The sequence below is a fragment of the Manis pentadactyla genome, chromosome 5, assembly GCF_030020395.1.
Source record: "Manis pentadactyla isolate mManPen7 chromosome 5, mManPen7.hap1, whole genome shotgun sequence".
In the NCBI taxonomy this organism is placed as follows: Eukaryota; Metazoa; Chordata; class Mammalia; order Pholidota; family Manidae; genus Manis; species Manis pentadactyla.
In genome coordinates, this window is record NC_080023.1 from 70,252,265 (window position 1) to 70,265,906 (window position 13,642).

Genomic DNA, 13,642 nt, shown 5'->3' on the forward strand with positions numbered 1-13,642 from the left:
GACACCAGAACTCTTTCTCTCCTCCAAGTGAGGCCACACAGAGAAGGTGCCACCTGCACACCAGGAGGGGAGATCTCACCAGACCCTGATCATGCTGGCACTCTGAGCTTAGACTTTTTCAGGCTCCAGAACTGTGAAGAAAAATTTCTGTTATCTAAGCCACTGGTCTACTGTATTTTGTTACAACAGCCAAAGCAAACTAATACACCCACTAAAATAGTTTAAAAAGGCTTTTTAAAAAAGCCTAAACCCGTAAGAACAGAGAGAACAGGGAAGATGAAAACAACAAAATTCTGGGTACTAAAATAGCACAGAGGTTACTGGTAACTCATTCAGCAAACTCTAGAACCTTAATTTAAATCAAGTGCAATGAAAATGGAAAAGCAAATGAACACCAGAACCTCCAAGAGGCTCAGGAATCAGTGGCACTAGGTACCTTTGGAAGCAGAGGTAAATGTGAGACTGTCCACAGAAGGACTGTGAAAGTATGTTTAAGAGCAGCTAGACCCCCAGGTCCCCACTATTATGTGGGGACAAGACTGGAGGTTTATGCACTGGGAAAAATGAGAGAGGGTATTTGGCCTGGAGTGGGAGTAAGGGGATGAGGCACAAGTGTGGGCTCACAGAAGTACAAAAGAAACTTATATACTGAGTGATGAGGGTCCTCAGATTATTCCCCTACTTGACTTCCGAAGTGGTGAGAGTCAGGTATGTATCTTCTTAGTTAGCAGAGACTGGCATTCTCTGGAGACTGCATCCTTCAGGGAAGACAGTCAACAGAAGAGTCCAGCAAGAGCACGTTGTGCTGAAGCCTGCAGTTTCAAGCTCAACCCACAATTACAGAGCTACCCAGCAGCTTTCTAAAGCTCCATTCTTACATGGGACAAAAGGCCAATGTGAGGAAATTATCTGACATAAGTGACAGAGACAAAAAAAAAAAAAGAAGAAGAAACTAATAAAAAAGGCTACCTGAATGAAACAGACTATTTAGGGAGACAAAAACCCAAAAGAAACAAACACACCTTGGTGACCTACAAAGAGATGAAAGAATAAACCCCAATAAAAAAGTCAAAAACACTTAAAAATTAAAATTATGTCATAAATTTAAAAAACTCCATAGAAAGGATGATGATAAAACTGAAGAGCTCTTTGAGCAAGTAGAGTCAAAAACCACAAACAGAAAATAAGAGAGGAAAGAAAAGAAAAATAGAAGAAGTTTCAGGAGTACATTTGCCTAGAAAGAGAAAAGAGTTGGAGGATAAACAATGCATGAAACTTTCCCCAAATTAAAGGATATTAACTCCAGACTAAAAGAGACCAGTGAGTACTCAGCATAACGCAGAGAAACAGGCCCACTCCGAGGCATGCCCCATGACATTTTAGAACAGAAGGGCCAAAGACAGAGGATCCTAAATGCTTCTAGAAAAGTCAACAGGTCACTAAGAAAGAAGCAAGAATCTAGGTAGCTACAGATTTCTCAACAGCAGCAAACGACTAGAGTATGATGGAGAAAGAATTCTGAGATCCTGAGAGAAAATGATTTCCAGCCTAGAACCCAATGACCACTGTGAGGAGTACCAATGTACTGCATGCTGCAAGAGTTCCCAAGGTGACCCTGAGGCTCGCCCTGGGCTGCCTAGAGAAGGACCCTGACCAGGACCCCAGAGGTGCTGCTGCACCTACACTCAACTTCCCATGACAATGGTTTTCGGCCACTCTCTGGTAGGAGGACCCGTAACTTTCTGTAAGCCTCAAAGTGTCCTGAGACTAAACAGCTGACAATCACAAACAATTCCTGTAAACATCCAGCCGATACTCAAACCGGTACTCAAACAGCCTAGACCACTGTGTGTGTCTCCATGGGTTAATGAGGACTACATCATGCGTGTACTTTAGGAACCGGGCAGGTCCTCTTAAGCACACTTCTCTGTGAGATACCGAGGATGGTTAACCTGTGCTTCTTTTTTTCCTCTTCTTGACCTCTGGCTTTTTAAGTTTCTCCTTTCTGCAATTAAGCCACACTATATGATGTGATAGGATCTGTTCTAAGCCCTGGTACCTCAAAAACTGTCAGCCTGAAGGCATGCCCTTCCTTGGTGAAGAGCAAGGAACCCACCTTATAAAGCAACAGTCAAAGAAATCTTCACTCACTGGATTTCTGAAATAAATAAATAAATAAACAAACCCCAAACCAAAAATGTTAACTCCCCTCCATCCTTTCTCATGAAGGGGCTGGAAAAAATGCTTAAACAAAACTAAGATAATTTGAGAAAAAATGACATGAGATTTAGGAAAACAGGCTCCATCTCAAAGTAGAAAGGCATCCCAGGAAGATGTGAGTGGAGATGTAAAAAGGACAATGGTGCGGCTGGCCTAGAGAACAATCTGCTACAGACTAAAGCAGGCCAGAAGGCTCTAGAAGAGCTATTTGCAAGAAGGTGAAACTCAAAGACCATCTGATATCTTCAATCATATTGAGGAGAGATTCAGAAAAGCGGAAACAGGTGATGAATGTCTGATAAAAATGTAAAAAACAATAGGTAAATGCTAACTCTTATGGGGGGGGAGCAGCAGTTTTCAAGAAAAGTAATCATAGGATGTCATATGGCTCATCTTAGAATAGTGTTTCATAGTCACAATAATATAATGAATACTGATCTAAATTCAATAATGATGGCACAATATTGGAAGGGTAGAGGAAGTGTGTGTGAATGTGTGGGGTAGTCGTGGTGAACTTAAAAGAAGAAAAGTCTCATTTTCTCTTGTGGCAAGTCAGGAGATAGTATCTAACTGAAAATTCAAGGGCACATACTCTAAGTGTGTTATTTAGAGACAGAGGTAAATATAAAAAAATTTAAGGGTTAATAAGTGATTGCCTCTCAGGAGTAAAGAATGGGGATGAACCCAGATGGTGAAAGGGAGATGCTGTTTTTTTAATCAATCTTTTTACTATTCTACCCTTAAAACTATGTGCTAATATAATTTTAATCAAAAATCAAAAATAAATTGATAAAAAAGGATTATATACAAAGGCATTACTGTTACTAATGGAAAAATAATGACCTGATGGGCTGAAAAGTGGTTTTCCAAAGAAACATTAGATACAGAACTTAAATTAACTTTTCAGTCTAATATTTCAATAAGAGAGCTCTCTCACTCAAACCACCATTAAAAAAACAAAATAACAAAATTTAAGATAAAATCCCTCATACTTATTACTAAGTTAGAAAATGACTGATGGTGATTAAAAATTAAGAAACTTATTTTAATCTTCTGCAAAAGGGATGATAATTAATGAGATTTAAGATTATTTATGAATAATAGCTATTCTGGTAGCATTCATGAGAGGCCTACTGTACATAAAGCACTGTGGTCAAGACTATAGGTTACATAAAGACGAGGAGTTTATGGTCTAATAGGAAGATACAGACACACGTACAAAGACACACACACACAAAGACTACTGCATTGAGAAACAGAAAGTAGTTTAGGAGAGAAAGCTTTTTCTTTGATTAAGGAAATCAAGAAACATTCCATCAAAGAATTATAACTTAATCCAAGTTTGGAAGATTTTGACATGCTGATATGGGGGAAGATTCTCCTTTCTAGGTGAAACATAAATAAAGGATAGAAATAATAATATAGACATGTCTGGATCACAAGCAGCTCAGCTTGGTTGATATATAGAAAAGGAAAAAAGAAAAAAAAAGGGTAGGCTAAAAAAATACGTATGGCCAGATGCTGTGTATGGTATGAATGTCATGCTAAGAATTCAGATTTTGTTCAGAAGGAATCAAGAGTGTTATTAAAAGGGCTGGCGTGGAGGTCATAGGTCCAAGGAGAGCAGCTTTGTATCCTTCCTGAAAGTAAAAGACAGTGAGACCAACAGAAGCATGTGATGTAAGAATGGGAATGGGCACAGGCGACTGAAATTCATGTGCTTAGAATCAGGTCAATTTTCTACTTAATTTTAATAGAACTTTACGAAACTGTCCATTCAACTAAATCCATTTTTGCTGGTTTCTGTGAACATACCTGTGGATTTGTTTGATGCTCTCCTTCGAATTTCTGTCACCATCAGTCTTGAGACTTGAGTTGTGAACTGCAGAAGATCAGAAAATTTTTCTGTCATTGTATTTGGCGGAGCATTTCCAAAAACCTGTGGATGAGGAAAATAATTTTAATGAAGCATTGCCAACTTTTAAATTTTATTCTGAGCATTTCAAAGTGTGGTATGACTTGAAAATCAAGTCAAAAAAGTATGCTTACAGTTACATCTGATTAAAATACAGCCCTTGCAATAAATCACATCTAGCCACATTTCCTTATACATATTAAATAATTGGTTGAGTGAAAAACTAAATAAATGAAATCTAAAAACCAAAGACTAGTTATCTGTAAAATTTGAATCAATCTTACTAATAAGCTTTAGAAAATACAATTTTTCTCGGAGGAAATCTAAATTAAGAATTTAGAGAAAAATGGTACAGTTCTTTGATGGTACACAGACAAATCTGCTTTTCACCATCTGAAAAGTCCTAGACTGAATATAGACTCACCCTGTGGCTCAGAATTTCTAAATTCTAACCACAATAATTCTCAAAACAAGATTGTTAGGGAAACAACTAGAATAAATAAAATGAATGAGGTCATGAAATACACGTTTAATGAAAATCTAAGACAAATGAACTTTAGAAGAAATAACTCTTAAAGATAAACCAGTGTAGGTTCACAAAGAAAATAAGAAAATGAAACCTGGATGACTGTCATATGAAAATGGTACTATAATGGCTATATAACTAGATAAATCTTGAAATATTGTTTTAAAAAATGTGCTTCATATCTAGAAGAAAATTCTGTCTTCTAAAACTATTATGGTATCTATTATAATACTAATCACACAGTTTTTATTCTTATTATCTGTTTAAATGTCACTACAAAGGGAGGAAACCCACCTTGCTCAACTTTGCATTCTGTACCAAGCCAGCACCCTGCCTTTTATGGGGATGGCCCCTAAATATGGTTGTTCATTTATATGCTGCCTGCCCTATTCCCAACGAAATTCTAGAGGACATTTAGGCAACACTGAAGGACACATAAACTATAACATGAGAATATAATCAAAAGTAAGAAAGAAAACAAAAACAAGGAAATAAAAAACCAAGGCTAGGGAATGGACTGGAAAAAGAGTAAATATAAATCTAAAACCAAAAGACCTCTATAATTTGCCCTATTTTGGTCATAAATCCTGATTCAAGTATACAAAAAAGAAAATCTAGTCAATTACATGGCTCACACTGTCCTTAGGTAAGAAAAGTACATGTTAAGGAAGTACCTCTATTCTTCACATCATAAAAATTTACTTCCAAGTATCCTGATAAAAGATAACTTAAAATGTAATACCTTTGTAATAGAAATGTTTCTTACACTTTTATAACAGATAAACTAGTGGTTCTTATAACCTCCCTCAAATTGACCTGGAACTATCAAACAAATCTATTCTACAGGGTATACTTCTGTCCAAGTATTTAAGTCTTTGTATCTAAGTCTTTTTATTGACTTGACACAGGATTAATTTTAAATTACCTCAAAGAATAAATAAGCTTGTACTTTTCAAGAAATTCTCAATAAACTGTTTTTTTCTGTTGAGATTTTGATAAATGTTGTGTGCTTACAGTTAAAACTGTGTCACCTATTAAATGAGACCCATATTCTTCAGCGACCTGGAAACAGGTTAGAAATTGAGAAGCCTAAAAATGACACATGCTCGAACAACCATTCTTCCACTCACAGATGACATGTAACTGTTTGGTGAAGGTTTTGTAAAACAATTGTGTATTTCTCGGGTAATTAATTAGGCCTTTTGTCAAACTAATTAAAATTTAAAGTAGGTAAATATTCCTATTACTCAAAATATAATGATATATACTTTGCTCTGAAGAATTATTAAGAGCTATTTTATTCCTTATAGTTATTAAGACAACTTTGTAAAATAAATAAATCACTTTTTAGACAGTACAAAGATATGATTATTCAAGGAGTCTTCATGCTGTTAAAAATGCATCTAACTTTCCATACAATCCTGATACTTACTGCTTTATTTCCACAGGAAATTTTTTCAAAAGGTAAGTCATGCTTGGATTGACCAATCTAAAATTACATTTATGGAAAAAGGACTATGTTCTATTTCTAATCTGAAATGAACAACTATTGCTTTCTTGACATAAGCAATTTTTAGTCTAGTGATCCAACACTATTGACAGACTCATTCCTCGTTCTTCCTTGCATAAATATTTAATGATCTCATGTATATGCCAGACAATATCTGGAGTCATGAATACAAAGGGAAATAGAGCAAATTATGATTCCTCTACTCCTGGAGACATACATTAAACAAGTTAATGTAAAAATGAAAATTATGGTAGGTACTGATGTGTCATAAAGGAAATAAACAGAGCAACCGAAATGCAATGCCTGGAGTGGGGAAAGATTGTCAGAAAAGGTCTCTCTGGGATGATACTGAACAATGAGAAAAAGTCACAAAGGGAAGAGGGTTCTGGGCAGTGAGAAGAGCTGCTGTGCTAAGAACTCAACGTGGTCCTGAGATTGGGACAGGTGAGGAGTCCAAAGCATAGGGAAGCTGACTGTTCTGAATGAGAGAGGAAATGATATAAGATAAGGTTGGAGAGGTAGAGACTGAAACATGAATCTGACATTTCAGATAAGGCTGAATGTATCAGGCAGCAAAGAGTAGATTTTGCTTGTGACTGACATCAATAATTAAGTCTAAAAATATTAGCTATGTATTCACCTTCCACAAATAGTGGTATACTTGAGTATACAATGCTTCAATCATGCACATAATGTGTGCCCTAGAGGACGGAGCATGGAGCTGGAAGTCAGGAGGCTTGGATTCCCTTCACCCTCAGAGACTACAAATTTTTCTGATTCTTAGTTTGCTCAACTGCCAAGGAGGAGAGCTGAGTAAGTGACTGGTAAGCAATACATTCAACTCAGAAAGGACAATTCCATAATAGTTATGTGACATTCTTAACTCAGACTGGAAAAGAAAAAACACAGTACTGAGGAACAAATATGACTTTTAACAAATTCAGTAAAAATAATAATTACCATATAATGACCATTTACTACGTGCTTAGCAGTATTCAAACATTTGACATGTAATGTTACTTAAATCTCATAAAATCCTATACAGTATTCCCATTTTATTGATAAGGAAATTAGGGGTTAGAGAGGTTAAACAACTTAAGCCAGGACGTGGTAGAGAAAATTTAAAACTAGGTCTGTCTGATTCCAAGCCATGTTCTTAATCACTCAGTACTATATTGTCTCAATTAAACTTTGCATGCAGACCTATAGCTGTCACTTTGCAAAGTATTCATCTTAAGAGGGAAGAGATTGCTTTGACATGTTTTTAGAAAGATCCTTTTTAATATCCATCTAAATAAATTTCAGAAATCTTCCTGGCACTTCCTCAACTATTTTTGGTATGCTTGGGGAGCACAAATTAGTGATGCTATCTAATGGCATGAATAAAGTAGAGGCTCAATATGTGTTTGTTGCTGAATGAAGCTACTCAATAAAAATTTATTAAATATGACTAATAAAAGAGAGCTTGAAATTTTAAGTTTTCTCAATTGTGTCCTCTGTTTCCTAAATACATGTAATATCTAGAATTGAGTTATAGTACTAACCATCTACTTGAATAATTTGCTATATAAAGCATATTTTAAAAATTAACTATGTGAAGATGCAATTACATCATTTCATATTGTAAATGAGTTAAGATTTCTTATCAATAATATTAATAATTAGGGAAATACTTTTATAATCTTGTTTCTAAGAAGGACAACCTTAGGGGAGAAGAAACTGAAGAGTGCCTAACTCAGTCCCCTTCCCTCCTTCCTTTCCTGTGGGATATGCCTGCTTCACGAGAACAACACTGTCTTCTGCTCTGGCTGTGGTTTGCAACTGCCAGTTTGGCCAACGACTGGGTAAGCAAATATAACAATTTCAGGGGTGAATTTAGCAAGCCCTTTGTTGCACAGTCCTAAGCTACATTCTCTAGTATCAACTGTATTGGTATTATAGAACGAGTAACAAAGCTGTATGTAAGTAAACATAAAGCTGCACATATGTAAATAGTTCATCTTTCTGACTCCTGATCTGTCACTCATTTGGTTCTAAATGTGACCATTCTCCCTCTGAAGCCAACAATTCAAAAAGTAAATGTCACCTATAACAGATTTTAAAAAAAGTCACTGTATTCAACTTGGATGCTTCTCAAATATAAATTAGAAGTAAAGATCAAAAACAAGGGGAGTTACTAAAAGAAGAGCTCATTACTAAAGATTGTATTTTAAAATGAGGTATGATAACAGACACCAAAGTAATTAACAATGGCAGTTAATTTTTAGATGACTAAAATGCTGTTCATTTTTTAATAAGCCTAAACCAAGTACTTTCTCTATAAACTCTTTTTCTTTGTTAATTATTTTTAAGAATGCTGGATAAACAGTGTTCAGTTATTCCCAGACTCCACCATATTCTTTCAGTTGGAAGGATGTGTGGGAGGAGGACAGCAGCAGTCTCCCTGCAGACCTGCAATGAGGGCCACAGGCAGCAGCTCAAGGACCCAGCATGGGGCCTGGCCCAGAAAAGGGAATCAACATGTCATTTCTCAACCTGTGTGTCTTAAAGGCAAAAATCACACACTGAAAAAACACTACTGAGCACATTTTAAAATGATTCTGCAAACAGATGCCCGTATCTACCAGTAATATGGTTTATTTGCCATTTAGCATGAATCAAGCAGTGTCAAAAGCCAACAGTACAATTCGATTTTAGCAATCATGGCAGGAACTCTAGAACCACACTGAGCTATTCATTCATCAAAGCTCTTTCTTACTAGAAGACAATGTTCATGTATATACGGTCGAACATTAAATATGGCTATATATTTCAAAATTTAATGGATGTGATATCTTACCTAAGGACAATTTTATAATATCCCAAAGAACATAATTTATATATTTGTTTAAATTGATCACAATGGTACAAAAATAACCTATCTTTTCATTAGTTAAAGCCGAATGACCTTTATATTTAAATCACTCATTATATTAGAGGTTGAAGGCAATGCATCTATACGTTCTTTTTAATCAGTCAATTAAAAACTTCAACACAAAAGAACAGTTAGACTTACGACAACACAAGAGAATTTAGTCAAACAGACTACGTAATGAGAATAATCACTAAAGCATCTCAAATCTACTTTTTTAAAAAACCAAATGCTTGCACTATTCTTCTAATCTTAAGAATCAATTGAACTGACTATGGTAGCCTACCTATTGAAATACACTGGCTACACTTGCAGGATAATACTTATTAATTTCCAAACCATCACAATTTCCTTAAGTCCCCTAACCCAAACTACCTACTCCAGGCTCTCAACAGACCTGTGGACCTGTTGATGACTACAGAGAATAGAGGTTATCAAGCAAGATTCTTATTCAAATTCCCACTACCTTAAGTACAAATTTATATTCATACCCAACAAAATATGCTTTCTTACAGGATGAGGTGTCTTTCTTGGGCTCAAGGCTCACTCACCCACCCATGTGTAATTTGACTCTATGTTCTCCTTCCCCAATCAATATGAAAATTTTCTAATTTCCCCCTCTGTTGGTTTCTTCCCTTCTCTTTATAAGCATGCCCAGATCTCTTCCATCTTTAAAAACAAAGCAAAATACTAGAAGCATACAAACAAAACCACTCTTATTGCCAAGTTCACATCCATCGATCTCTTTGGTTCTCTTTTCTCTCAAATGTCTACAAGTCCAGTATGTTCTTACTATCTCTTCTCATCTCCCATTCACTCAACTCACTATTTTCTGGCTCTGCCATTTTAATAAGTTCCAAACTGGCAAATCTCATGAGTATTTTTCAGTCCTCATTTTACTGGGTCTCTCTGTTGCATGTGATGCTGCTGACTGCTCTCCTTACAACTTTTATCTCTTGAGTTCTACAACCACCCTCTCCTGATTCTTTCTGTACTGCCATTGACCAGCTCTGGTTTTGAATCCTTTATGAGTTTCCCTTCTTTCATTAAATGTTCATATTCTAGATGGTTCATCCTTAGCGTACTGATCTTCTTACTTGGCAGTATGAGCCATGAGTAATCTCTTGTGCCCTTCCAGGGTTTCAATTACCACATCTCTGCCAATGAGTCCCAAACGTAGGTATCCAAATCCCCTTACCTGAGCTTCTAACTGCCCACTGAATCCCTTCACTTGGGAAGATCACAAATAGTTCAGACCTCATGCTCCAAACTAAATCTATCCCCTAAACCTTTCTTTCTCAGCTACTGGGAAAAATACTCACTCACTTTCCCAAATTAGAAACTTAGGAGGTAGCCTTGCCTTGGCCCCTTTTACTCTTTATTCTATTGCTTAAAATATTTCATTGGCTCTACATGCCTACAGGAAAGAAGTATTAGCTCTTTACATGACAAACAAATCTGTCATGATATCCTTCCTATCAATTTTGACAGTCTTACTTTTTGTCCTTCCTTGACATAAAATCAACTTGGACTGCTTACAGATGTTGGCATATATTAAAATGTTTGTTGCCTTTGACCTTGACTCATGCTTTAACTTCTTGCTCTAATTACCTTCTTAGTTAATTTAGCCCAGTTTTCCAATCTACCTAATGCTTATCTTTTAAGGACTCAAGTATCACATCACATCTTTAGGGAGACCTCCCTGCCTTGATCCCCACAGACTTTAGATAAAAAGTCTCTTCAAGGCTAACTTTCAGTGCCAAAAGACCTAAAAGAGCTAAAAATGACAGCAGCAATTAGCAACAGAAAGCAGCAGGGCACTATAAGCCTATGGGATTCTTTGCCTTTTTAAAACTACATACTTGTGTATCTGTGAAAATATTATAAAAATTCCCCCCAAGATTGCTACATGAATTTGACAAAATACATTAAAACATTGACTCTAGACTCTCTAGGGCCTTTAACTATCTTTTTTCAAAATCTCTTATAGAAACCTGTCAAACAGCACAGTGACCTGAGATGATTCTTTCAAACACACAACCCACTTGCGCTATTACACCATGTGGTTCAATAAACTGTAATTGCAAAAAATTACGGAGATAACAAGTGGTAATTTACAATCTGTCCCTCTTCCAAAATTCAATCATTAAAGAACTTTTAAAAAAATGCTCAGTCTTATAGATGAATGGATAAAAAGATGTGGTACATATACACAACAGAATACTATTCAGCCATAAGAAAGAAACAAATCCTACCATTTGCAACAACATTGATGGAGCTGGAGGATACTATGCTCAGTGAAGTAAGTCAGGCAGAGAAAGACAAGGGCCAAATGATTTCCCTCATTTGTGGAGTATAACAATGAAGCAAAACTGAAGGAACAAAATAGCAGCAGACTCACAGACTCCAAGGGACTAGTGGTTACCAAAGAGGAGGGGTGTGGGAGGGTGGGTGGGAAGGGAGGGAAATGGGGATTGAGGGGTATTATGTTCAGTACACATGGTGTGGGGGTCACGGGGAAAACAGTGTAGCACAGAGAAGGCAGTGAATCTGTGGCATCTTACTACACTGACGGAGAGTGCCTGCGATGGGGTATGGGTGGGGACTTGATAATATGGGTAAATGTAGTTACCACATTGTTTTTTCATGTGAAACCTTCATAAGAGTGTATATCAACAATACCTTAATAAAAAAAAATTTTTTTTAATGCTCAGTCTTCTTTTTTTATCTGTTAGAACTAAGTGGAGTTCCTTCTGACTAGGTCTCTTATCAAGTAGCACTGTTTAATAGCAAACTGAAAGATGGACTAAAAACATTGATCTTCTTAAAAACTAACTCATTCTATCAATTTCTTCCCTAGATGTGACTTACTATAAACCTAAGATTCCTACCACGCCACAGGGTCCTGGAAGCCCTGGGCTTGGCAGCCTGGACGTACCCTGTTAAACACCGGCAGCATCATGTACAGCTTCTCTTCTTGCTCCTTCTGCGTCATGTGCCGGGGAGGATGGCACAGCTCGGTGAAGAGGCGGCGGAGGTGCATCAGTCCTAAGGCATTGTCTTGCGGGCTGCATTCTTCCTGCCTCGGCCGCCCCATAATCCTCTTCACCATGTTCATCTTGGCTGGCTGGTGATGAGCACTTCTAATTCTGCAGGAAGATGTTCAGACAAAGTCAAAACACCACCATCTTCACCAGGTCAAGCGTGTACGAAGAACTTACAAAAAGTTTGAAAAATAGAAAATTCTGTCAAAGACAATTTTTCTACTTCTTTCAACAGAAAAGATAAAGAGGCAAGCTAATTTTGATAAATCTCCCTAAATGATAAATTGGAATCATGGTCCTCACTGTTCCCACTGGCTTTGCCACAACATGTGTAGAATGTAAAACATTAACTGGACAATTAACAAATGCTTCCAACTAAGTTGGTCATGTCAAGATCAACAAATAAAAGGATCATAACTCTTACTATCAATATGTAATAACTATCAGTACTTAGTAGCTGGGCATATGTGAAAAGAATAAGAGAACAGAAAGTTCAAAACAACAACAACAAAATTTTTCTGTTTAGTTATTTAATTTTTTTTCTAGATGAAGGATTATACTTTGGATAACAACTGAAGAGTTTATGCTATAGTTGAAAAGTATATAAATTAAATAAAATGATACCCCAATATATTTTACAGATCATAAGAAGACAGTGAAAATTGCCATACAACTTAAGACCACTTTTTCAAAATAGTCTGAAATCCTCTGGCAGGTCAGGTTAATACATTTGGTGGGTCATGATGAGCATTTTTTTTTTTTAATGAAAGAGAATAGAAGATATTGAGATACATATAGTGGGGCAATTACTATTTCATGGTACTTATTTTAGGTAAATTATGTATACTAAATCACAATGTAAAATGTATCCCTGGCTAGATCTTCAGTTAATAAATAAATAAATAAACCAACCACTGAGCTAGAATATATACCAGCATCAATAATACTAAGCTTTTAAAGAGCATCATCGCATCTTTTCAACCACCACTAATTCTGCCAGCAATCAGCTGATTTTGACACAAAAAAGCGCTATCTTACAGAAGGAACCTAGGAAGGCTGGGAGAACTTTATGGATATACAGAATGTGGATGAAAGGCAATCTGCTTTTAACCTGTAGAAAAGCAGGAATAACCTGAAGATTAACTTCCTAATTTCACTATATAACCACACAAACCAGTATGCCATTTCTTAAGAGAAGGAAGACTACTGCAAGGCTAGAGCTTTACTTACTAACCATCTGTCTACTGATTATTAAAACTATGGGAAGAACGAGCATTTTAAACATGCTCATCCTTCAGAATTTTGAGTAGATTCCATTATTTCACTATGGGGCACGTGCTTAGGCACTCTACCTTGACAGCAACAGGAGGCCATGACATGACTAAGCACAGGCAAGGAGCAGAAAGACTCTCCCACCTAGAGCTCCGCCAGCTGGCTTGTCTATGCTGAGTAACAAGCTGTGCAAAACTTAGTCACACAAGTAAAGGGCTGAGAAGAACTATAAACTACAAAATGG

The 13,642-nt window shown here is 36.5% G+C and overlaps 1 protein-coding gene across 8 annotated transcripts in view; it reads right to left on the reverse strand.

Annotated features, from left to right (window-relative positions):
- Positions 1 to 13,642, reverse strand: part of WDFY3 (WD repeat and FYVE domain containing 3) — a 275,767-nt gene that overhangs the window by 162,405 nt on the left and 99,720 nt on the right. For all 8 annotated transcript variants that reach the window (XM_036906343.2, XM_036906345.2, XM_036906342.2 and 5 more), the window contains 2 exons: positions 12,021 to 12,231; positions 4,036 to 4,159 (listed from right to left, as the gene is read on the reverse strand). In XM_036906343.2, coding sequence (XP_036762238.2) covers positions 4,036 to 4,159; positions 12,021 to 12,200 — 304 coding nt within the window. In that variant the 5' untranslated portion in view covers positions 12,201 to 12,231. The remainder of the gene's footprint in view (positions 1 to 4,035; positions 4,160 to 12,020; positions 12,232 to 13,642) is intronic.